Source organism: Trichosurus vulpecula, chromosome 6, assembly GCF_011100635.1.
Source record: "Trichosurus vulpecula isolate mTriVul1 chromosome 6, mTriVul1.pri, whole genome shotgun sequence".
NCBI classification, from domain to species: Eukaryota; Metazoa; Chordata; class Mammalia; order Diprotodontia; family Phalangeridae; genus Trichosurus; species Trichosurus vulpecula.
This window is the reverse complement of record NC_050578.1, coordinates 86,423,190-86,450,685: the sequence shown is the minus strand read 5'-3', so window position 1 is coordinate 86,450,685 and position 27,496 is coordinate 86,423,190. Positions and strand designations below refer to the sequence as shown.

Below are 27,496 nucleotides of genomic sequence, written 5' to 3'. Positions count from 1 at the left end.
CACTTTTCACACAAATAAAGTCAAATCTAAATAATTGGAAAAACATCAGTTGCTCATGGGTAGGCTGAGCTAATATAATAAAAATGACAGGGCTATACCAATCAAACTACCAAAAAATATTTTATGGAGCTAGAAAAAATAATAACAAAATTCATCTGGAAGAACAAAATGTCCAGAATGTCAAGGGAATTAACGAAAAGAAATAAAAGGGAAAGTGGTCAAGCCACGCCAGATCTTAAATTGTATTATAAAGCAATGATAATCTAAACTATTTGGTACTGGCTAAGAAATAGAGTGGTGTATCAATGGAATAGATTGGTACACAAGACACAGTAGTCAATGCCTATAGTAATCTACTGTTTGATAAATCCAAAGATTCCAACTTCTGGGATAAGAACTCATTATTTGACAAAAACTACTGGGAAAACTGGAAAATAGTATGGCAGAAACTAGGCACAGACCAACATCTTATACTTACTGATGCTATATACAAACTGGGAGAGCAAGGAATAGTTTACCTGTCAGATTTATAGAGAAGGGAAGAATTTATGACCAAATAAGAGATAGAGAACATTATGAAATGCAAAATGGATAATTTTGATTACATTAAAGTGAAAAGCTTTTGCAAAAACAAAGCCAATGCAACCAAGATTATGAGGGAAACAGAGAACTGGGGAAGAATATTTACAACTAGTGTCTCTGATAAAGACCTCATTTCTAAAATGTATAGAGAACTGAATCGAATTTAAAAGAATGCAAGTCATTTCCCAGTTGATAAATGGTCAAAGGATATGAACAGGCAGTTTTCAGAGGAAGAAAGTAAAGCTATTTATAGTCATGAAAAAATGCTCTGACTATTTATTAGAGAAATGCCAATCAAAACAACTCTGAGATGCCACATCACACCTATCCGATTGGCTAACATGACAAAACAGGAAAATGTTGGAGAAGATGTGGGAAAATTGGAACATTAAAGCACTGTTGGTGAAGTTGTGAACTGATCCAAACATTCTGGAGAGCAATTTGGAACTATGTCCAAAGGGCTATAAAAATGTGCATACCCTTTGACCCATCAATACTACTTCTAGGTCTCTATCCCAAAGAGATCTTAAGAATGGGAGTAGGACCCACATGTACAAAAAATATTCATAGTAGCTCTTTCTGTGGCGGCAAAGAATTGGAAGTTGAGGCGATACCCATTAATTGGGGAATGGCTGAACAAGCTGTCATGTATGAATGTAATGGAATACTATTGTGCTATAAGAAATGAAGAGCAGGTGGACTTCAGAAAAACCTGGAAAGACTTATATGAACTGATGTTGAGTTAAGTGAGCAGAACCAGGAGAACATTATACATAGTAACAGCCACATTGTGTGCCTAACTTTGATAGACTTAACTTAGTAATGCAAGGAACTAAGACTACTCTAAAGGATATTTTTTTGCTTTCTCTCTCCTTTTGTTTGTTTCTTTGTTTGTTTCTTCTTTCTCGTGGTTTCTCCCATTGGTTCTAATTCTTCTTTACAACATGACTAATGTGCAAATAAGCTTAAAATGAATGCATATGTAGAGCCTATATGTGGTCTTGGTGTGGAGGGAGGGGAGAGATGTGGAGAAAATTTTTATCTCAAAATTGTATAGAAGAGAATATTGAAAACTAAAAATAAATACATTTAATTAAAAAAGAATGTAAGCTCCTTGAGGGTAGGTTCTGTTCCTGCCTTTCTTTGTTTTCCCAGCACTAGGTATAGTGCCTGGAATATAAATAAGATCTTAATAAATGCTTGTTGATGCATTGATTAACCTTACATATTATTGAATCTCTTGTCAACAAAAGTCTAGGTAAAAGTCTTCTCTAAAAATATATCCCTCAGGAACAAAATCTCTATCAGGAAAAATTGTTTCTAGGACTCCAATTACAAGAGTATCTTCTTTAATGACAGCCTGTACATTATAGAATACACCTCAGAGTTGTAACTGGCATAGGACAAAGAGTGATTTGACCTTGGTTGCTGACAAGGGTCTTCACATATCATCTTTAATTTTCCTGAGATGTGAGCTCAACCATTCCATGCCAGTGCAAATGTACCTGGGATAGGAATATCCTCTGCATTGCTGCTTTCTTCCTACCCTCCAAAACTGCATCTAGCTAAGGACTGTGCCCTGAACCCACTCTTTCAACTGAACAGTCTCAGCTAGTTAAAGTTTTCATGTAAATGTACGGAACAAGAGGAAGTCCTCACATTGTCATCTAGATTTTCTATTAAGGATTTATGGAAAGCAGTGGGAAAGGATAACACAGGATGAGATAAGATGGATTGATGGCCTCTACATAGGTGGAAGGCAATCATACACCCACTGTAGTTTTGAAGTAAGTGTACAATACACACCACTAGGCTATTTCAGCTTTAGGAGGCACACTGATTAGAGCACTGGGCCTAGAATTAGGAAAACTTGAATTAAATGAATCCAGTCTAAAGTACTTCCTAGCTGTGTGGCTCTGCATTTAATCTCTGCCTATCTCAGTTTTATCATCTATAAAATGGGGATAATTATAACACCTACCACTCAGGGTCGTTGTGAGGATCAAAGATTTGTAATGTGCTTTGCAAACCTTAATAAGATATATAAATGTTAGCTAATATTATAAAAAAAAATAGGACTGGGAGCAGTGTAGAACAATCCTTAAAAGTCTAGAGATAATAACTCTTAAGTATAGGCAGATACTAAAATGTCAGAAATATCCATCTCCTTCCTCTTTTTCCCCTTGTTTAAGTGGATAAAGGAGATAGACATCTGACCAAAACTACAAGAATTCTTTTGCTGGTTTTCCTACCCACCAGAACCCCCACTCCATTCTGCTCTTAATGTTGGGCTTCCAAGTAACAGGCCTTCTAAGTACAACACCACAAACACACACACACACACACACACACACACACACACACACACTGCAGATTTATAAAGTCGTCTCTCTTCTTTTTGGCCCCCAAACCTTCACACCTCAAACCTAAACAACTCTATAAGTTCTATATGGGCTCCACAATGCTTAATGCTTAAGTTTATACATATAGCATAGGTACAGGTACAATAGTACTGGAATCCTTTTTGAAATGAATTTGTCAAATGGTATTATTTTAGAAATGCATACAGCTTCGTAAAAAGCACAATACCTAACTTTTCTGGGCACATGTAAAGTTGCTGTAGCAACATCCCAATTGCAAGCTTCTCCCTTGACCATTTCTTCCAGCTGCCCCAACAACCTGTTGTGATCTATGTTTCCATATTTTCCATCTGACATCTCCCAGCTGAGCCTGACAATTACACAACAATTAGCCTTAACTGCAGAGGTGACATTTCTCATTAAAAACAAAACACAACAGAAAGCCTGTCCTTGAAGAATAGAACCTCAAGCCTTTAAGTCCTGCATATCTTTCTGGTGGTATTGGGGCCAGTTCATTCATCATTCCTGATTTGAGCCGAATTTACGTGAAATAGTTTGAGGTGAAAAGTGCTATCCAATCTTAGCTGGTCCCTGAGACAACATGGGATCCTCACACTCCTTCTTGCTTTAACTAGAATTTTTGCCCAAGCAGAAGTGGTCTATGAGGCTCTTTGCCAAAATGACTTAGAATTCCAAATAAGTGGAAGAGGAAGCAGACATCTAGTTCTATTCTGTGTCAACGTTCAAGACACCTTGGTGTCAAATCTACAGACATCTTGATTTCTGCCTCCCACACTCACCCCTTCTGGTCCTGTTAAGCCCTTAATTAATCTCTGAGTAGTAATTGCCAAAGGGCATGGTGGTGGAGGGGGGCACATCCAAAAGATCTTAAGAGGAAGCAACATGTTAAGGGGACACGGGGTCTCTCTAATTAACAACTGACCTGCATACTTCTGAATCATCATCACACCTGTCATCATATGGGGCAGGAAGCTCTTGAGCAGTATTAGTTACACAGGTCTTTGTAGCCACTCGTTCTTCTAGGCATGAAATTGCTGGCATTTTCTCTGTGCCTGAATCTCTCTCTGAAAAGATTTCTTTGGGAACTTCATTTTGCCTGAGATAAGCCAAAGACTGTGGGTCTCCAAAGTGGTTTTGGCTTCTATTCTCCCCAAGGTCTTTTGTGAAAGTCTTCGCCTCAGGAGATGTGAGAGTTGGTGAAAGGCTATATTCTTTGTATCTCTTGGCCTTTCCCCTCCGGTGGTTTAAAGAACAGCTCTCATATTCTGTCAGCTCCTGTTTCTCTCTGGTCCCTAGATGGACAACCTCAATGCTGTTAGAAGTTGGGGACCCATCCAGGTTTCTGGACATCCTATTAGTGCTTCTTCTTCCTCTTCGGGGAAGCTTACTTCTTTCTTGGGCCCTTTGCCGAGCCTGAACCCACTGACTTTCATCTGTTGAAGATGAATCAGACATCTCTTTGTGGAATTCACTCCATCGAGGACTTGAGATGGGGAGGTGAAACTTACTTTTCTTGCCCTTTCTCTGCTTTTCTGCATGCTCATATCTTTCAGAAGCCTCTCTCTTCCTTCGCCTAAACCTCTGTTTCAATTGTTTCTTACTAGACTCCCTACAAGTAGGAGTCAGCACCATGACAGGGGTGGAGTGCTCAAATGTATCTTCTGACAAATCATGCAAGGTGGAAGATCTAAACAATGCAACAGGCAAAGGAAAAGGTGGGAAATGGGAAATGGAAGAGAGCAGTGGGAAAAAAGAGAAAGAAAGATGAAAATGGCAGCATGAACTTAGTTTGTAAACAAAGATCAACTGGAAAGAAAAGGAAATAAATGACTAGTTTTTTTTTTCTTATGTCAATGTTAACCATCGATGATTAGTGTTGGGCAGAAGCAAGGAGCACACATGTGTTAGGATGCACAATAAGAATAATTCTTAAAAAAGGTGGGGTGGGGGATGGAGAAGGATCTCCTGTTTAGTACATACCTACAGATGTCCTGAGTGGATGGGCAGACAGATAGCCGGGACTGGCTTCTGGGAGCTGTTCCTGTAGTAGGGCTGCTTGCCTGTTGAAAGAAGTTAGATAATTTGGAATCTTGGTTAATGTAATACATGCTCGAAATCTTATTTTTTTCCCACATATTTAAAAAGTTGCAGCAAATGTTGCTGCCGGTCATGGTGCTAGCTCCTCAGCTCACGGAACACAGGAAGTTAAGGGTGGTCTGTGTGCAAAATTAAAACTTGTTTGAGGAACTACAGCAGCTGAGAAGCTACCGTTGCCCTTGACTTTGCCCTGGAGGAAGAGGATTCCACAAGTTTCTCTTCTATTTGTTGTAAACTTGGGAAGAACTCTTCAATTTGCATTTGAAACTTCCTGGGGGAGGTCTCCTCCCCACCTTCTTTAAGTTAAAGCTGATCAGAATCTAGAAGGACCAAGTTATCAGATAGTTTATCCATTTACCAAAAGCCTCCTGGATTATTATCAGAGTGGATGGAACACAGAGTCACTGAATTTGATAAGATCTCTTAAAAGTTGGAAGGCTATGATGCCTGCCTGGGCACACTTTGCTCAACTGCCAGCTAGAGAAAAGGCATCATCTAGTTGTTACTGTTTGAGCTGGGTCCCAGGAGAAGAAGGAGCACAACAAATTACCTGGACTGATAGCTCTCCAATAGCTTTACATATATATTCATTCATTTGATTATTGTATCAGCCTGGTGAGGTAAGGTAGGACAAATATGATTCCCCTCCCCATTTTAAAGGTAAGGAAAATAGGGTCTAGAGAGGTCACATGGCTTGTCAGAAGTCATACAATGGGGAAGTAGTCAGAACTGGAATTTCAAAACCAGTCTGATTTGTAGTCCACTGTTGCTTCCTCCCCTTATATAAGGCTGTCTCTCACTATTAACCTTTAATATTTTTAAAGCAATTCTACTAGAAATAATATTAGCTGCTATTTACATAGTAATTTAAGATTTAGAATGTGCTTTATATGCATTATCCCAGTGTACTGGGATTGAATGAACTCTTTGGGGTCATTAGTATATCATTTACCCTTAACACAAAATCCTTAGAATTCAATGGAAACCTACCATGGCCAAGTTAGTTTGATACCCCTGAACAACTCACTAATTCCTTCTTCTTCCTGCCCCCAACAAAATTTACTAATTTCTGGCTTGCTGATTCTCCCCTGTGATCTCCTAGCCTTGAACTCTGACCAATGTTCATCTTGTCCAATAAGATCTGAATCAAAATTCATTTTCTTAAGAAAGCCTTTCTTAAGTGACTTTATTCTACTGGGTGCATTGCTCAAGTTTGTGAATACCAGTTTGCAGTATTGCTTTGTAAGTATGCTCTTCTCAAGATGTTTCAAGTTTTGTCTTTCTCAAAATAAACTATTTCATATTTACCCAGTCATACGTCATAGAATAAAAGAGCTAAAACCAAGTGACTGGACTATAAGTTTACAGACAAAAAACCCTAGAGATAAAAGGAAACTTACAGGTCCTCTGATTCAGCCCATTGACTGTACAGATGAGGAGGTTGAGGCCCAGTGAGAGTGAGATGACCAAGGTGCCCTGGCAGCTAGAGGTAGAGTAAGCATTCAAACCCGGTCCTCCAAATCCAAATCCACTCTTTTAACCAGAACACTGAGGTCCATTTCAAATGAGATGATATTTGTGAAAGCCTTAGTATAGTCCCTGGCACATAATAGGCACTTAATAAATTCTTGTTCTCTCTTTACTCCTACATCTAAATTTAGGGTTATGGCTATGTGTCTATATCAGGGCTGTGTAAAATGTGGCCCTGTGGTCCACAGTGTGATTTATGTGGCCTGCCTACAAGCATAGAAATTTACATAAATGCTTTAGTAAACAAAACCCAAGCTACCGCAGAGCTCTCACTAAAATGGCAAATCAAAATATATTGTCTACTGTTTCAATAAAAACCTAAGGTTGGACAGCCCTGGTCTATATGGAGATGGAAACAAAATAATGAAGCATTACTAATTCACTCTCTATCAATTCTTAATTCTACCTTTGCACTATCTATCAAGCTAAGAAATACAAAGAAAACGCAAATCAAACAAAGCAAAACTTCTCCTGATATCTTACATTCTAGTGGGGGAGAGGCTCTGCAGGAGACTATATAAAAATGAGAACATACAGGATTAATATAGAATAGAAACGAGGTAACCCTAATGGACATAGCACTAGCAGTTTGGAAGAGCAGGAAAGTCCTCCTGTAGGTTGCAGTGCCCAAGGGGGTTCTTAAAGAAAGGCAGAGATTGGCTTTCAGAGGTTGGGAAGGAGGAGGACTCTAGGCATGAGAGACAGTCAGTGTGACTCATGGAGATGAGATAAGAAATGTCAAGTGTGAGGAACAGCACATTCAGGCTAGTATGGCTGGTTTTTAGAGAGCCTGTTGAGTAGTAGAATATAAGAAAGTTGGAAAAGTAAGAAGGGACCAGGGTATTGAGACCTTTAAATGCAAAACAAAGAATTTCATATATAATTCTGAAAGTAACAGGGTATTACTGGAGTTTACTAAGAAGAGGAGTGGGGTTGACATAGACATATGGTTTGGGAGAATCCTTTTGACATCTGAATGGGGGATGGACTGGGTACAGAGAGACTTGATGCAGGGAGACCAATTAGAAGACAGTTACAACAAACAAATGAAAAGGCAAGAGATGGCTGAAATAGGGGGTGGTTGTGTAGAAAGAAGGGGGCATATACGAGATGTTCTTGAGTGTTCTAGAGTCAGTCCATGGCTTACTCACAGAAAGAAGATAAAGGTGACACCAATTTTGCAAGCCTAGATGACTAGATGGACAGTGGTGCTCTCGATAATAATAATAATAGAGGAATTCAAAAGAGGAGAGTGAAGAGTAATGACTTCTGTTTTGGACACAGTGAGCTCGAGGTACCTATGAGACATCCTATGTATTGCCCCACTTTACTGACTGATGGCCTAGTTGTTCTGACTTCTTTTCTTTTTGTTCCAAGTTGACAGTACTATAGTAGAGTCAGGATTTGAATTACTGTTCTACTACTCATTATTTGCATGACTTTGAGCAAATTGCCTCATCTGATTGAAACTCAGTTCCCCAAGCTATAAGATGAGAAGACTGGATTAGGTGGGATTAAGGTCCCATCTATGTCTAAAGCACACGATTTTAGAAATATTCTAGTCCAACAACGCTTGTTTTAGAAATGAGGAAACTAATGGTCAGAGAGGTCAAGAAATTTACCCTAGTTCACACACCCAACAACTGGCAGAATTGAGACCACATTCATTGATTTCAATGCATTATTATTTTCAATGCAATCTGAATAATATTTTCTACATAGTAGCCACCCAATATATATTCAATAATAGTCACAGTTACTCATTCTAGGTTCCTAAAAGACCTTCAAAAAGGATTGAAATTCATCTCAAAGATGACTTATCTAAGTACATGTTATGGCCTCCCCCACGTAAGATCATTAAGGGCAGGAAAGGTTTAGCTGTTTTGTCTTTGTATCCCAAGCACCTAGCACATATATATATATATATATTTTGCAGGGGGGAAGGCAGGGCAATTGGGGTTAAGTGACTTGCCCAAAGTCACACAGCTAGTGTGTCAAATGTCTGAGGCCGAATTTGAACTCAGGTCCTCCTGACTTCAGGGCTGGTGCTCTACTCACTGCGCCACCTAGCTGCCCCACATAATTGGTTTTTAATAAATGCTTATTGAAGTTTGAAAGACTTAAGAACTCTGATCAAGGATGGCCAACCCTAGGGAAAAATAAGTGATGATGAAAAATGCTATCTATCTTCTGCCTAAAAGGGCATGGAATAAATATGCAGAATGAGATATACATTTCTGGACATGGATGCTTTAAGTGTTTTTTTCTTGACTATTCAAATTTTTACAAGAGTTTTTTTTTCTTTTTCTTTTCTGTTGGGTGGAGAAAGTGGGAAGGAGAGAATATAAATGCTTGTTAATTGAAAAAAAAATTAATAAAACATAAAAAATTTGTTGAAGGAATGTTGAATGGATGAATGAAACTTGTTCCCACAATGTATTGGGCATCCTGATATCTAGTCTTGATTTTCGAGGCTTCAGTGGTACACAAATTTAATTCCTTCAAACTTGAAAGGCCTCCACTTTTATAATCATGGCAGCCCTACTATTCGATTCAACCCCTCGTGGTGAACATGAAAAATTAATCTAAACACCAGGGGGAGCTCACAAGTAAGGTCAGGCACTAGGAGCTTTACTTTGTTACTACAGTAGCCGCACATGCACAGTCATCCCTCTGGGGTCAGAATTGGCACTTGAGTATTTTCACAAGGCTTAGGGAAAATAAAAACAACTCTCCCCTTGCCTCTGAGACTATCTGGTTCTGCCCTCAGCTCAGCTTTGCTGAATAAAAATTGTCATCTCTGTAAGGGGAAATTCCTGTCTTTATTTCTTTTTCTGCATGCATTGAAAAACTCAGCAAATAGCCTGGGTTTTGATGGTTATCAAGTTTCTTAATAGGTCCGATGCTTAAGAATTAAAGTAAATGTTCAGGAAAGGAATAATATTCCCAAAATATGGTTGCCATTCACACGGCCTAGAAGGGATTTCTAGTGGAAAGAGGAAATAAAAGGAATGACTAGCCAGAAGGAATACTTGGGTTCTTCCTACTACAGGGTTTTTAAGCCTTCTGTGTTGTGGATCCCTTTGGTAGTCTGGTGATGCCTATGTCTCCTTCACAGAATAATGTTTTTAAATGCATGAAATAAAATATAGAGGATTACAAAGGAAGCTTATCTTCCTTTATAGGTGCTTAATAAATGTTTATTAATTGATTGATGTTGAAATATACATACACATACATGTATGTATGTATATGTATATATTCATGTGTTTCTATATGTATGTGTACATATCTATACACATATGCATGCATGCATACATACACACATGCATAGTGCACAGACCTAAGTTAAGGATTTTTACACTTAAAGAAAGGGAAGGAGAAAGGATCACCATCTTGTTCTTCTTGGATCATAGGTCTCATTCGGTCCATAATTCAAGCTAGGAATATTACCATCTTCCCCGGGATATTGTTATGGTTGTGTTGACATAACCTTGGCCAGCTGCGATAGATTCTTTCTAGCATTTGTGCCATGGTCACTTCCTAACAACCTCTTTCTTCCCACCAGCTAGGGCAGATCTCCCAGAACTTGGGTAAAGCTGTGTAAAACCATCTTATCCAGCAGGTAGGTGTCCTCCCCCCAATTCTTCCCAGTCATTTCTCCCTATAAGTGTGGTCTACATTTTTCAATGACTAACAAAATAGTTTCCCATCACTAAACCTATATGACTACCTTTCAGAGATGTAGGTAATTCCTGCACATCCTAGAAAGACGATTTGGTAAGGCAGGTAGATTGTGTTATGGATAAGTGGTAGACCTGGAGTCAGAGACCTGAGTCCAAATTTAGCCTCAGAAACTTAGTAGCTAGAAGTGTGACCATGGGCAAATCACTTAATCTCTGCCTCAGTTTCCCCATCTGTAAAAATGGTATAATAATAGCACCCGCCTCACAGGATTATTGAAGGTCAAATGAGATAATATTTGCAAAGTGTATTTGCAAACCTTAAACTACTATATAAATGTTGCTTATTATCATTAATTACCTATAAGTTCCCTTCCAATAACAGGTTCTCTCAGGAATTTCTGACTACCTTCTAAGGTCACTGATTGTGTAACAGGAGAGTCAGAGTTGGAACCTGGAATACTCTCTCTCCTGCACTCCTGCTACTGATCTCCCTGGCTTCCTTTAAGGCCAACTAAAATCCCACCTCTTACAGGAAGCCTTCCCCAACCAATCCATCTTAATTCCACTGCCTTTCCTCTGTTGTTTCCTATTTATCCTATATGTGACTTGATTTGTGTATATTTGTTTGCATGTCATTTCCCCCATTAGATTGTAAGCTTCTTGAGGGTAGGGACTGTCTTTTGTCTGTTTTTGTACCCCATAGCGCTCAGAATAGAGTCCACACATAGTAGGCACTTAATAAATGCTTACTGAATTTAACTGAGTGCTTGGCAAGACAGTCAACAGCCTCAGGCAAGGGAGAGAGGGGAATGGACAGAAGAAGATGCTGTCCAAGCTCCACTTTGGAATCTAGATGTATACTCTCAGGCCTGCGTCAGCTTGTAGCAGCAAGAGCACTGGGTCCGTAGAGCACCTGGCTTCAAATCCCTGCTCTGTTAATAATAAATATTTATATGGTATTTGAAAGCCTGCAAACCACTTTACAAATATCTCACTTGACCCTCTTAACAACCTTGAGAGGAAGGCACGATTTTTATTCCCATTTTACAGTTGAAAAAGCTGAGATGAACCGAGGTTCAATGACTTGGCCAGGGTTGCACACTATGGCAGGATTTTAATTCAAGTCTTCTTAATTTAGGCCAGAACTCTATTCACTCCATCAATCTAGCTGCCTCATTACTACTGAAACGCTTTTAAATTTCTCACTTCAATTCTCTGGGCCCATTTTCTCAGTTACAAAGTACGGGGATTAGATGAGAGGACATCCCTGGTCCCTTCTAGCTCTTAACCCCATGATATTCTGTGACCCTATGATCTTACTGTCAAAGCATTCCAAAGATTTGCCTGTGAGGAAATCGACCTCCCTGAGGTTTTAAAATGAACAATCACAATAATTACTTCAACAATAGCTAAGGAAAAAGTATTTCTGCTTCTGCCAATCACATGCTTTGTGGGCACTGGGCATATTCTGTGCTGCCCACCATGATAAAACAAAAAAGATTATATCTTAAGTCACTCATATCTGTGTAGTTTGCTGTTTGGATAGCTTTACAACAACCCTGCCAATTATATCACTAACTGTATGTAATTATAGATTTAAGTGAGATGAAAGGAACCCTGCTTTATAGCATTTGGCTTTCTCTACTACAGCACAATAAAGTAGAAACAGAATTAAACATAGAGCCAAAGGAACTGGGTTTGAATCTTAAGTCTACTACATCTATCCCTTCCACATTGAAGGGTTAGGGGTTCAGCACCCCCTTGATCTGGAAAATCTGCATGAAATTTTTTGGCTCTCCCTTTGTATCAGAAAAGAAATTTTAATTATTGTGGCATTAAAAGATAAAACATGTTGATATTATAATACTATACATATATTACAATTACAATATTACAATACTATACGTACATTTTATGCATTTCTAAGTTTCTAAACTTTTTTTGTGTCATCAGTTGGCCTTCACATATCAGCCACAGCTTGTGCAAAACTCCCCCCAAATTCCCATTTAATTTTGTATGCTGACCTGCGATAATATCGAAAGTGCAATGGGGAAAGTTGTGATGTGGAAGGGATAACTATTTACTGCTTATGTGACCTGAAGTAAGTCATTTGAAGCTCTCTAGGCTTCAACCTACTCACCTGGGAAATGAGAGGATCATAAATTGAGAGCTGGTAGAGATGTTAGGGTTCATCAATCACAGTCCTTTCATTTTACAAATTGGGCAACTAAGGCCCACAGAGATAAGTGACTCATAGGTAAGCGGCTGAGTTTGGGTTTTAAATCTGGGCCCTCTGACTCTAAACCCAGGACCCTCCCATGGAACCTCTGAGTTCCCTTCCAGCGCTCTGTGATTAAGAGATTACGTTTCTCTGCTTGACAGCTAGGTGACTCAGTAGATAGAGCTCTGGGCCTGGAGTCAGGAAGATCTGAGTTTAAATCCAGCCTCTGATACTTTTTAGCTATTACCTTGAGGAAGTCACTTAACCTCTGTTGGCCTCAATTTCCTCATTTGTAAAATGAAAATAGTAACTCTACCTCCCAACTTTCCAGGGTTTTGCTAGGATAAAATGAGCACTTTGAAAATTTGAGAGTACTATAAACAGTTATCCCTTCCCCATTATGATTTTCCCCGTTACAGTGTTGATAGATGATAGGTCTGTGTAAGAATTTTGGGGGAGTTTTTGCAGAAACCATAGATGACACTCAAAGGCCAGCAGACAACACAGAGCCTATGACCAAATACTTCACCCAAATTTTACAATACTCTAAACTCCCCATAAAAGAAAAAGAAAAAACATAACAAAACAGATTTCTCTGGTATGAAGGGAGGGTATAGTGGTAATCAGGTGGGGCTTTTTGCTATTCTTCTGTTAAATGCCTTTTATGATTCTGGCCTTTGTTTGAATGATAAAGTGGTATCTTGTCTCGGAATGTTTCTCAGCACTAAGACTATTGGGAGTCACTGACTGGAAACCCTGTATATAGTGGTACTAGGGACCCAAGTGGGACTTTTCACTGTTCTTTGTTTAAGTGCTTCTGGCACTGAGGTAATCAAGTGCCTCAGGGCCCTGATATGAATATATAAGATCTGAGGTTGGTGTTTGACTTTTGGGGGGTACACTCACTGAAGGGATATGGGTGACGAGACTCTGGGCAAGCTGTTGACACCCCACCCCCCGCCCAGCTTTGTAACCCAGACAGATAGATGTTGGTGCTTCTGGTAGCTATGAATGGTGATTTGAATCAGACAAAGTCTTTCTGTTGATGTTTGTAAGTTCTGTTTGTATTTGCTCTGAAGTTCAAGAGGCTGATCTTTTCCCCCTGAATTAAGTGAATGATATGAGTATATATATTTTTGATTAAACTGAGATTGTTAACCCCTTAACATTGCTTTCCTTAGTAAAGCAGATCAAAGAACCCACGCTGGCAGCTCTTGTTGCTTGTCCTATTGGGTCTTATACCTCAACAGCCACTGCCAGCCAAATTGTTGTTACAAAGGGCCAAAAAATTTTACTCGGATTTTCAAGATCAAAGGCGGGTAGCACCCCTAACGTCCATGATATGGAAGAGAAAAGTGTAAATGCTAGTTATTATCTGGTATGATAGTAGGGTAAAACCTCTTTAATTCATCCTCTACTACTTTTGATGTCTTCTTTTGTTGTTATATTTATTTCAGGGGAGTGTTACAGAAAGAGCAATGACAGAACGGCATTTGACCCCTGCCTTTAACGATTGCAAGTCTGTATGAGCACAGGCAAGTCTCTGGGCCTGTTCCTTCTTCAGTAACATGGGAGCAATACTACTTGAATGAGCTTCCTCTTAGGCTTGATCAGGAGGGTAAAATCAGACATGATGTGCAAGTCACTTTAGAAACCTTCAGCGCTCAATAAAAACCAGGTATTCTAGTCCTTCCTTCCTTAGTTTGGCACTCTACCTTCTACAAAGCCCTTTGCCACACATTCTTATTCAATACTTTCAATCATGGTGTAGGCAAAACAGGTATTATCATTTCCCTTTTACAGATGAACAGGCGAAGATTCAGAAAACCAAAAGTTGTTACTCTCTGTATCCAGCTCCAGGCCTCACCCTCTCCATCCTGTCATTTCCCCAGTCTTCTCCCTTTATTAGCAGGCTCAGTCACTACCTTCCGCCTTAGAGGAATACAAGCACCAGCAGTGTTCCTTTAAGTCTCTGGGACAAATTTTCCCACCCTTGGGCAAATCTTGTCCATCTTATATTCCCTCTGAACCTGGCACAGGGTCCTGAACACAATAGGTACTCAATACATGTTCTTTGTTATTCTTATATTAAATTTTTCTCCCTAAAATGAAGGACTATTTTTCTTGAAGTGCAGCCTTTGTCTTCTTTTAAAGATATTCGGACTTTTAAAATAGACTACATTGTGAAGGGATGGGGCATTCCAATCTGTATGAAACCCTTTGAAGATGAAAATAAGGGCAACTCCAGCTAAACAAGTATTGAGGAAAAACAAATTAAAACCTTTTAAGTGTGTGCCCCTATTCAACAGAAATGTATTGTTTTAATTTACCAGTTGGTACATTATGAGGGCTTCATAATTGGTTCATTCCTTTAATAGGCACAAGATTGATATGGGGGTTGGGAGGGAGAGACTCCACTTGGTTGGATGAGCAGAATAATATGTTCTTTGAAATGGAGCATTCTTTGTAATAGATGTTTATTTCAGATGATTGCATTGTACAGTGCATTCCAATGGGGAAAACAAACAGGAGGCCAGCTGCACTAATTTTATCAGAGTTATTTATATCAACAGCATAATCAAAGACAGTAATTTCAGATTAGGTTTTCTGAGAATCCACTTAGAGGTTGGGCCAGGCAGCCCCTCTTGATGGCATTTCAGTCATGCCCCTGCTCCAGGGACAATGTTATATACCCCTGATTGGCCAGGAAGGTTTGGAGATTAATTATTGTTTCATAGGATTCAACAGCTTTTGCCTCCCTCCTGTCCTTACCATTTGAGATCCTCTCCATTTTGAGAATCCAAAGCCTAATGAATAGAAGTGACAGAGAATAACCACACATAGTCATCATCAAATGCCTGCTCTTCAGGGAACAATAAACACTTCAATAATGCACTGGGGTAAATGACTCTAGAACCTGAGCCTGGGGATACAGTTGGAACAGCTATCGCCTCTTTATTGGTGGTAGTGAAAAAAAGCCTGCTGCAAATTTCATAGAGGTCTCTGGGAACAAAGTAGAAAGTGTCCATGTTTTAGAGAACTGTAGTATAAGAGTATACCTCTTTCAAACTTTGTCGATTTTGCTAATTGAAAGAAGCAAGGACCAGGACAAATCTTTCTTTTATAAAACAAAAACAAACTAAAAAAAGCAGCTTGAAGACATAGCAAATACTGGCCTGGGGTCTTGCTTCCCAGATGCTCATTTGCCTCTGACCAACAAAAGAACTTTGGAGTTAAAAACCAGGGACTTTGAACCCCAGAAGTGCTTTATGATTAGTAGATAAATAGAAATTGCCTGGTAATAGTGTAGTCAGTAGAAACAATGATTTGGTTCCTCACCATAGCTGGAAGAACCAACCAGTTGATTCAAATCTCCCTCTCCCACCTCCCAGCCTCCAAACAACAGCAAAAAACCTCAGAGCCTGGTAGAAAAGTGTCTATACATCTCTGTATTATTACCTACTGTCTGGAAGAATAGGTTTGTTAAAGAGAGGCTATACTTTTCTGCACTACTGCCTAAGAGATTGAGAAGAAGAAATTCATAGAACCTTGTGAAGGGGGAGAAATGGAGAAACTTTTTTCAATCCCAAGCAAAGGGACTCTAACCTTTCTGAAAGAGCACCACAGTGCTTAGCAGAGAATATAAGCAGAGCCTCAAGTGGGAAGTGATAGAAACAATAGCTTCCATCAAGGTGCAAGCCAGCTAAATGGGGGATCAGCCCAGACCAGCCTAATAATGGAGCAACTATGGAGCAGCCAAACTGGGAGAATCCAGGAGCCTGATCTGGTCAGAAGGCCTCCTGTAAGGAGATTAGTCTATACAAGCTACAGAGGAGCATGGCTTAGCAGTGAAACCAACTGTCTGACACAGATTCCATGCTGCTCAGTGATCTTTGTAAATACAGTCCTGGAAAAAGAGAAGGGAAATTGAGACCTGCCATTCCATGCAGAATTATGAGTGGCCCTGGCCATATGTGTGCCCCTGGCCATATGTGTGCCCCTTGTAGTACTTTAATTTTGTGTCCTCTTTCCTCCATGGATTTTGTATGCATTGATGGAAGAATGAACTACAGGCTTGAGAGCAGAATCTTAAGTAATTGTGATTTTTGTTTTGTCTTTTTTTAGGGGACTTGGGAACTAAAAATGTCTTAGGAACCCTAAGAGATGCAGTAGTGGAACCTTCTGAAGAACTCTGCTAGTAGGGGTGCAGAGTTGGGGGAAGCAGGTCTGTAGTGAGATAGTGAACTTAGCGAAGAGGGGGTAGAGGGATTATCACACTACTATAAAATTATTCCAAGTCATTCCTTAGATTCCAGTTTATAGCCAGTAAAGTGATTAGTTCCTTTGATCTGTGCCATGTTCAGAGATGAAGACTATTTTATGTTTGATTGAATCTCTCCTTTCATCCTTTCTCATTTGTGCTCTGCTTTCCTCTTTTATCAAAAAGAAAAGTTGCTATATTGGGTATAGGTTTTTTTTTTAAAAACATAGGATCACAGGTTAGGATCCAAAAATGACTGTGCCCCCGTCTCCCACTTCGTGCCACCTCAGACCTCCATTTTACATATGAACAAACTGAGGTCTAGAAAGGTTCACTGACTTTCCCAAGGTCCCACAGGTAGAAAATAGATGATCTGAGACTTCAAACCAGGTCTCCTGACTTCAAATCCAGCACCATTTTCACATTAAAAAATAAATCTTCTATAGGAGATAATGTGATATCACAGACATTAGTGTACTCCAAGAAAATTGAGGCCATTCACTGTGAGTTCACTTTTCTCCCCTTCATCTCAAAATCTCTTGTCATCACCCTCTGTTCTCTCTTTTCCTCCAGTCTCTGACAAGGTGGGGACCCTTTTTCCTTGCCAAGGTCAATCTTTGATTCCATCCTTGCCCATTTTCTCTGTACCAGATTGCTTCTTCCATCATTTCCTCTCTCTATAATCTTCCATCTCTATGTGTTCCTTCTCTATCTTCAAACATTCCTGTTTTACACTCCTTAAAAAAAATCCTTTATTAGACCCTACTATTCCCTAAAGCCATTCTAAATCTCTTCCCCCCTTTCTTAAAGCAAACTCCTTGAAAAAGCTGTCTATACTTGTTCCTCACCTCTCACTGATTGCTCCTCCCTTTTTAGCCTGACTTCAAACTTCATCACTCAAGTGAAAACTCTTTTCTCCAAAGTTATAAAAGATCTATTTGCCAAATCCAATAGTTTTTTCTTAGATCTCATTCTTCTTAATCTGCTGCATTTTATACTGCTGACTACCCTTTCCTCATCAATACTTTTTCATCCATGGGATTTTGTGACCTTATTTTCTCTCGGTTCTCCTCCTACCTATCTGGTTGCTTCTTCTTTGTTTCCTATGCTGAATTATCAATCATATTGTGCACCCAATTGTAAGCATACTCCAAGGTCCTGTCATTTGCTCATTTTTCTCACTACACTATCTACCAATGACCTTATTAGCTCCAGGGTTTGTCATCTTTCTGTAAATGACTCACAAGTCTTTTTCTGGGGGGAGGGAAATTGGGGCTGAGTGACTTGCCCAAGGTCACACACATAGCTAATATGTATTTGAGGCCAGATTTGAACTCAGGTCCTCCTGACTCTCAGGCCAGTACTCTATCCATTGTGCCACTCAGCTGCCCCAATGACTCATAAATCTATACATCCAGTCCGAGTTTGATGAATTAAAATGTCATATCATCAGTGGCTTATTAGACATTGCTAATTGGATGTCTCAGAGACAACTCAAAATCAACATTCTATTCCCTACCCCAAAAAACCCTGCCATCTATTGAACTTTGTTTCTATTGAGGCTACCACCACTCTTTTAATCTCCCAAGTTCATAATCTTGCCTTTGTTAACCTTGACTTTTCCCTCTCTGTCACCCTACACAGCCAATTAGTTATTTTATCTTCATAACATTTTTCACCTATGACCCCATCTCTCTACTCACTCAATTACCACATTAGTTCAGGTCCTCATCACCTCTTGTCTAGATTATTGATGTCATCTCTTAGTTGATCTATCTGCCTCAGGTCTCTCCTTCATACAGCTGTCAGCATGCAGAGTTGACCAAATTACTTCTTGACTCCATAAACTCCAGGATGCTTTAAATTGCCCTTAGGACAAAATACAAAAACAAAACAAAAAAAAACAACAAAAAAACCCTGAACAACTGGTCCTTAGTTTCTGTTTCCATCCTCGTGTGTTATCCCCTTTTCCTCATTCAACAATCCAAACTAGATTTCTCTATGCTTCTCACATGTGACATTCCATTTCTCAACTCCATGATCATGCACTGGGCATCCTTTATGTCCTGAAAGGCACTCCTTCTTTACCTTTGCCTCATGGAAAACCTTACTTCCTTGAAGACTCAACTCAAGCATCACCTTTTAGATGAAACCTCCCTGCTTCTCCCAACTGCTAGCATCTTCTCTCACTAACTACCTTGTATTTAACTAATTATATTGATTTTCTATTTATTCTTTATATACTAATGTATGCATTTTTTTTAGTTTTGCTGCACTTTGCTCAAAATTAGACCTTTAAGAATACCAAAGTTTGGTGACCAGATATAAACACCAATATGTTTTGAAAAATGAACTCCAACAAAACATTGTGTATTATGAGACCATTTGCACAGTAAGATAATCTGTGGAAATCAAACACAAACTGAATAGAAAGCAGCTTGCCCCTTGCAGAATGTAACAAATACCTCAGAGTGGTACAGCAGCAGCTAGTCAGAAGTGATCTTAGTTACTGAATTCTCCAGCCAATGTTTGGAGAAGTTATGCACACCACCACACACCTTTGCACAGGTAATTTTATTCTTGCCTGTAGGTGTTGACAGTGCCCATAGACTGCTGCTTGAAATATTCAGAAAACACATGCCTGAATATTGTCACTTTTTTACATCACAATTCAATAACCATTTAACAGTTATAGCTACTAAATACAGGGAACAAAATGGTTCTAATGTTTACACTTTTTCCATGTAAACAAGGTCTTTGTGAACAATAGTAATGAGTTTACTGAAGGCTACAACGATGAAGAATTTTTTTAAATATACTAATCTGATTATAAATGAACTCTGATTTATTAGTCTACATTTACAGACATGATCAATAAAAAGCAACAATACATATACTCTTCTTTGAAAAGAAAATATCAAGAGAGAGATCTCTATGGGAAAATTCACCTAAGGAAAGGGAATAAGAAGCAAGCATTGTATTAATAGAGACTTAAAAGTATAGACATACTTCAACCTCATTTCTGTTTATATACACCAACACTAGGACAGGTTTGTCAGTATTGGGGACCATTTTTACTTGAATTCTAATAGACTGGAATCAATCTTGTAGTACACATAGGGATAACATTCCTGTTGACTGAGAATTAAGTCTGGAATACCCATGACAGCATCAATAATAGGTGTTGCACTACCGTCCAGGTGTTTGTATAAATCATACAATACTCTCAGTTTCTTCACAGTTTTCTTATTAGGTTAAAGTAGCATTGCCTGGAAGTTCATTGGCAATCCATATCTAAAAACAGACTCAACAAAAACTCTTAGTGCTTTCACATGAATCCACGCTATGAAAGCTTCACTGAAATTCACCTTCAGCCACCAAACTACTGGTCCAAACTGCTTTTTCTTGTCAGTGGAGAGCCTGGTCATCTCCTCCTTGTCTGTTTTCATTTCTGCTTCATTATACTGAAAATCATCGACAATAAACTTGTTTTCTCTGGCTTTGTATCTGAACAAGGTAACATTGCACGGGTAAACTACGTTGGTCCTCCAAAAGAACTTTGCTAGACCTTGGGATTACAATCTCAGTCAATGTTTCATACTGCTTAACCCAGTTATTGCAGTTTAATTTTGGAACTACCACCAATAATGTGATGAGATATTCTGAATCAAGGACAAAGCCATCTTTCTTTACTATTTCCACTAGGCTTCTAGTTAATAAACTTCCCACATTCTTCCTTTCCAAATTCTGAAGACTAGCTTTCAGATTATTATATGCAGATGCTCGGGCTTTCAAATAACTGTCAATTTGATTTACTCCTTTGGCAATTGTTTCAGAAATATTTTTCAGGGACTGCTTGGTTGGATACTCGACCATATCCCATTGAAACCTTGTTCCATATGTAGCCACGTCTACTCCATTGGCTTTTCTTGAACTTTATCTCTACTATCTTCTAGTTCTAGACATATATTGGGTCACTTTCTTAATAGCTCCCTCCATAAATGAATTCAGTTTGGCCAATCCATCTGATAATCCAACTAAAACATTCAATGTGCCAACTTTTAAGTGAGGAATGTTAAGCTTTGAATTAGTGGAAAGATTATTACTTTTGGCTGTTGCTCTGTGTAATTTCTCCCATGTTTGCTGTTTCTCCCCAGGAGCTGATATAAGCCAGAGCTCATTCATGCTTATCAAGGAATTTTTTTCCAAAAATAAGATTGATATGGAGGCCCTGGCAAGAAAAAAAAAGAGATAACAAAGGTGGGAAACCTGGGAAGACTTAGAAGCTCAGCTCTCCATCTCTCTGCTCTTGGTCTCCCATAGCCCTAGCACTGACCTACCTGAGTCATGTGCTAAGTTCTGCATATGTTGTTTGGATCAACAGAATGTAAATTCCTTGAGAGCTGTCATTTTTTGTCTTTGTCACTATACAATGACTAGCCCTTAATAAATGCTTTTTGATTGATCAGACAATAACAGACAAACTTTTGGACTTTGAGAGTCAGTATGGTTTAGTGGGAAGAGTTAGAGGATTTAGTTTCAAATCCTGCCTCAGTCTGTACGACCTTGAGCAAATCATTTACTATATCTGGGCCTCAGTTTCCTCATCTGTAAAATGAAGCTGTTGGACTAGATGGACTTTGAGATCCTTTCCAGCTAAAATTTTGTGATGAATATGGTAATAAGAATGAAAGAAATTGACTTACATAGTAGGGAAATGCAAAAAAAAAAGTGAAAGGGATGTTGTCAAGAGTGAGGAGAGAGAGTTGTAAGGATGGAAAGACTTAGAAAGTGAAGGAAGAGGGAAGACATGAATGGAAGAAAAGGAAAGGCAAAGAAAAGAGAAAAAGGGTATTATGTGATATATATATTATGTGGTATACTGACCTAATGAAAATGACTCTGGTTTTTAAAATTTAATGCACTTTATTTAGATTTCCAAGTTTGATATATACTTCAGTTCTAGAGAGAATTGTTTTTGGGAAAACCAGAATCTTTAACTAGTCTTCTTTGCTGACTTATTCCTGAATACTAGATACTCTGAGATTGTAGTCATAGACAGAAGGTGAAGAAGTCTATGTTTATTGCCTTGGAGATGAAGCAACCAACATACCCTCAACTTCACTTCTTAAAAAGAACTGAAAAATCCAAAAATGGAATAGATTGAAAAAAAAACTCCTCAGAGATTAAAAAAAACTAAATGCTGAAGGAATGTAAAACCTAGGGAAATCTATTTTACCCAAAGGTTAATAGAAACATAACACACAAAATGCTGAAAATTCATAGAAAGCCTTTATGCATATATTTTTCAGAGGCACTTGTTTATTAAAAGACTTCAAATATGCTGAAAAAGCTAGAGGGTAATAGTATAAAAGGAAAAGAAGCAAAGAAAGACTGATTCTTTATAATAGCAGTCTTGGATTTTTCTCTCTCCTAAATGTATAATTTGTTTTTATAGTTGTAACATAAAATTTCATTATCATATTAATCTCTGAGTTCAATCTCTCTCTAGTCCCTACAGTCATATTTGTTTATTTATTTATTTGCATCTGGCAAACAAAGCCCTTTTTGTTTAATGTTCTAATCTGTCATTCTTATATTTCCTACACAATAATTTTTAAATAGTGTCAGCCATAAGAAGCCCAAGAAATATTTCTACCACCTCAGGTACCACTCCATCAATCCTGTCACTTTTTGAGAAAAAAAAAAAAAAGAGTTGGCCTGTCTTTGGATGGGAGGGATATAGTAAATAAAAGGTCTTCTGGAAACAAAGAGAGGTACATTTTGCCTTTAATTCAATTATTAGATAATGAATACTTACCAGCTTCTGTTTTACATTGCTTAAGAAATCAGTCACATTAAGACCACCTATGTGAATCATTTTATATGCTATAACAATTCTATTCCTTCATGATTTCCTTAATAGGAACAAGTGACAGAAGCTTTCTGCCTCTAGTATCTCACATCCTTGGTCCATCTTCTTTACCACTGCCAAAATAATCTTAAGGCACAAATCAGATCATGCCATTCCCTCGCTTAAAAGACCTTCATTGTACCAGGCATGGTCCATGCCTATGATTCCTGCTGTTGGGGGAGTCTGAGTTTGATAGGTAGCTTTAGCTCAGGAGTTCTGGACTACTTAGTAGGGTTAAAGCTGATTGAGTATCTGTACTATTTGGCATGAATGTGGTGAGTGCTCAAGAATGGAGAGTCACCAGATGGTCTAAAGAGGAATGGACCAGTTGAGCTTGGGAAAAGAGAGCAGATTAAGTCTTTTAGGCTGATCAGGATTTGGATCGGGGCCATGAATGGCTGCTACACTTCCATTTGGGATAAGATGGGGAGATCCAAGCTCAAACAACAACACCCTTCAGTGATTTCTAATTACCTTTAGGATAAACATAAACTCCTCTTCCTGGTACTTAAGATCATGCACAGTCTGTTTCTGATCTACAATTCCATTCTTATTTTGCATCATTCTCCTTAATGGAGTCCATATTCTAGCCATCCTAGCTATACTCAAAATGATGATCTTCATGCTGATGATTCTCACATCTCTCTATCTAACCCTAACCCCTCTCCTGACCTGTGGTCCTTGAATTGGATGTCCCATAAACACCTTAAATTTGAATGTCCAAAATGAACTCATTAACTTTCCCCTAAAGCCCCTAAAAGTCCTCTTTTTAACTTGCTTACTACTGTCCAGGGTACCACCATCCTCCCAGTTATCCAGGTTTGCAATTTTCACCCCACCTTCCCCACCCACCATATCCCATCACTTGTCAAGTCCCATCATATCTATCTTCATAACGTCTCTCATGTATGTAGCCTTCTCTCCTCTGATACTGCCAGTACCTTGACATAAGCCCTTATCATCGACTATTGCAATAGCCTGCTGGTTGGCTTCTCATCCTCAAATCTCTCCCCACTCCAAACTTATTCATTCAGTGGTTAAATTAATCTCCTTGAGAAAAGGTCTGACACGACCGAACAAATGAACAGCAAAGGGATCTCGATCATTTAGCACCCCAAGTTTGTTGTTATTTAGGGTGCCATCTTTGGGGAGATGGTAAGACATAGAATATTGGCTCCTCTTTACCTTTGCCTTCTAGCCTTCCTTGCTTCCTTCTAGTGTCAGGTAAAGCCTTTCCCAGTGCTTAATTTTAGTGCCTTCACTCTGTGGTTATTTCCAATTTATCTTATATATTTCTTGTTTTTACATAGATATTTTTACACGTCTCTCCCATTAGACTATGAGTTCTTTGAGAGCAAATATTATTTTTGTATGTTTCTTTTTATCTCCTTTTCTTTATATTCTCATTGCTTAGTAGAGTGTCTGGCACATAGAAGGCACTTAATAAATACTTGCTGACTTGATTTGACCAACGTTTAACTTTCTGGGAAAGTCAAATTCAATTTTAATATTCTCTTAACATACTGAGAGGCCACTTTTCAATTCATGAATTCATATTTTCTTATCATCCTCTTCTTTTCTTTTTTTTCATATTTCTATTTTAGAACTGGTAGGTCATAGAATGGGGGTGGTGCTAGTCATGAAGGTAGGCATCAGAAATGAGGAAGGAGTAGAAACAGAGTTTGTTGTTTCATATACATATATATATATATATGTCATCTGCATAGAGATGATACTCAAACCTATGGGAACAGATAAGTTTTCTCAGAGAGAGTATGTAGAAAGAGAAGAGCCAAGTTAAATCAAATAAAAAAGGATTTATTATGTGCCTATTTCATACCAGGCACTGGTACTAAGCACTGGGGACACAAAGACAGGCAAAAAAGTTTATGCCCTCAAGAAGCTTACAATGTAATGAGGGGGAGAGGACCCAGGGAAAAATGTGGACTGGACTATTGTCGATGCACATTTTCCCACATGTAGTCTTTGAAAGTGAAAGAATGGGACTTTGGATATACAGTGTCATCCTTTACACTGTCAGAACTGGATTTATGACAGTCAGACAGAACCATATGGGTATTTGCCATCAGGGCATTTTATCAGCATCCAGTTTCAGTCATAGGCTTCTAGGGTCAAACCAGAACAAAACAAAGTTCCGTGTCTTAGGGAGTAGTATTCTCAGTATTCTAGAGTCAGCATCCTGCTATTGCTATGAGAATCCCATTGCTACAGTGTTATCTAAGTCTTAATTCAATTATATATTATCATCTTCCTGTTCACAATAAGGAGAAAAGTTTAAAAAATAAGACAAATTCCAAGTTAGTTCTCATCCTCAGATGAAGGGAGAGAAAAAAACTCACCCTAGGCTAGAAAGGGTTTTTGCATTAGAAACGTAAGTGCTAGGTTTGTTGACTGAATGGAATATACATAGTTTATGCCACATGAGAGCAATGCTCTTTTTAATTAAATTTTTTTCTATTCCCATTAAACTATCTACTAAGATTATAACACCAGTGGAAGGGTGTTTGATTGACAACTGTGAAGGGAAGAAACTAATATATAAGGGGGCATAAACTAAGTAATATGCCTGGTAGATACCCTGTCTTACCACCAAACTAACATGACTGCCCAATTTAGCATAAAACAGAGTCAAACCTGTAGATAACAACCAGAGGGTCTAAATGTCCTGAATGAGTGGAACAGTCAGCTTGGTTAATACCCATAGCACTTCCTGATGATGACATATCTAATCAAATGAAATTAGTTTCTCATGCAAGTGCTTAAAAGTCTCCATTTTTTCTAATGAAATATTTAAAAATTTCATCACTTCTGGGTGATCCATTCTTATAAAGCCTACCTTATAAATGATTTTATCAAATTTTTCTGTTAATTTGTCTTTTGACCAAGCAGATTATTAGATCTTGGTAAAATGCCTTCCTCAGCAACTGCTACAATGGGATTGTTTCATTTTCTTGCTGCTGTCAAAACGAGTATGACTGATTGATGGATATCCATGGGACATGCTACTGGTCTTTGTTCCAGTATGCTCTTTTTGCGTGACTTTAAGTCTGGGACTGACTTGGTGCTCTTTACTCTGTGGGGTTAAGAATATTGTACTTTTAGGAATCTGCTGAAAGAGTCCTCCTAGGATCATCATGTGTAATGAATAGTCTCATTCAACAACAGAGGAACGGAAATACAAGTATCATTGTCAAGCATTGAATTAAATGGAATTGAGTTGAGAAAAAGAAAAATCACCAAGAAACAGACCTGATCCTAACTGAAATACTGCCCTTCCTTCCTTCCTTCCTCCCTTCCTTCCTTCCACACATTATTGCTAAAACAATCATCCATGAATACAGAGAAAAATAGGAAATTTCTATGAGAAGTCTGTTTCCAACTGTCATTGGCAAGAGAGAAGCTGCACAACCTGGAATGTCATCACCTCTTCCCCCACCACCAGAATCTGGGAAGACTTAGTCAGAACACTGCTCTTTATACTGCCTTAAGAAGTCTTCATTTAACTTTTTGGCATTTAACTTTTTAACTTACTGTTCTGTTCCACTAGTCAGTGTGGTTTCTCCTCTAGTTGCTGCATGTCTTCCGGGGAAGAAATGACATGGATGGGAGAAAGTCCTATATTTCCTTATTAAAACTAGCAGAGGGTGAGTGAGAGGGTAGAACCCAAAAGGGGAAAAGAAAAGGAAAGGAGGAGTTAAAAACAGTAACACTAAACATCTCATCTGTTTCCCCTCCCAAATAAACAAAACACATCCTAAATAATATTTATATTTCTCCAGTGCTTCCCCCCTCCAAGTATTAAATATACAACCACAAACAATTTTGTTCTTTTTTCTACTCCTCTTTCTTTGGGGAAAAAATGTTAAATGGTTTATTTCCTCGAGAGTGTCATTGAAAACTTGTGCTTTCTATGAAATTGAAGGAAATCCAGGAAATTGCTTGGCAGGCTTTGAATACCTGAAGATGCTTTGGCCTTGCAAGTCATGTGATTTCATCTGTTGTGAGCTCCCTATTAAATCTTGGGACTGTTTACTTCTCTATATATTGTTGTTTTGTTAATAAAAGTGTTGACTTACTGTCTGAAAACTGTTTCCTTAGTCAGCAAATTGAGTAAATGGGATTAAGTCAAGGAGATTTCTTTAAACACATCTGAGTTTTCAGATCTCAAACAAGGTATTAGTGTAACCATAATTTCACAGCTAGGCATTCAATGCTGTGCCTAGTGGGCAGATTTCTGACCTGGGGATTGAGAGTGCTAAGTTTAATTTAGCACTGCCAGGGTTTTTTTTTTTTTTAACAACTTGGTCTTGAAACAATTAGTCAGCAACTACTGTATGATGCAGAGTGAGTTAAGAGGCATCGTGTGATTAAAAAAAGAAATTATAGAAGTTGCAGCATTCCTTCTTGCAAACTTGTATAGGTCTTTTGTCTATATGTAATGTACATGAGGACTTGTAGGTAAAAACCAAGGTGGCTACTACCTGTATAAGGCTATAGAAATGGGGGAACCCAATGTTCTATTTTGGGGATATGACAAGAAGTATTTACTACATATCCCAGGTTGCCTGGGCCAGAGTTAAAAATGACAAGATGTTGGACCCACTGAGTAAGGCTGTCAGATGACAATAATCAGCCACTAGCTGAGAACAGAAGCAACCGCCAAATTTGTTTGTAAGAATGAAAAAGATAGGAAATGAATGGAAATAAAAGGGAAGAGACAAAGAGAACAGTAATGACCTTTCTCTCTGTTGCTCTTTTCAAGGTTTATCTTTGTCGCAACCTTATTAGATCTCCTTCTGGCCT

At 38.6% G+C, this 27,496-nt stretch overlaps 1 protein-coding gene and 1 pseudogene across 1 annotated transcript in view; both read right to left on the bottom strand.

Moving 5' to 3' along the window:
• MARCHF1 (membrane associated ring-CH-type finger 1) overlaps positions 1–27,496 on the bottom strand; it is a 635,844-nt gene that overhangs the window by 132,730 nt on the left and 475,618 nt on the right. Inside the window, exon 4 of the mRNA XM_036762957.1 lies at positions 4,944–5,023. Within this exon, the coding sequence (XP_036618852.1) occupies positions 4,944–5,023 (80 nt within the window). The remainder of the gene's footprint in view (positions 1–4,943; positions 5,024–27,496) is intronic.
• LOC118853072 lies at positions 19,833–20,943 on the bottom strand (annotated as a pseudogene).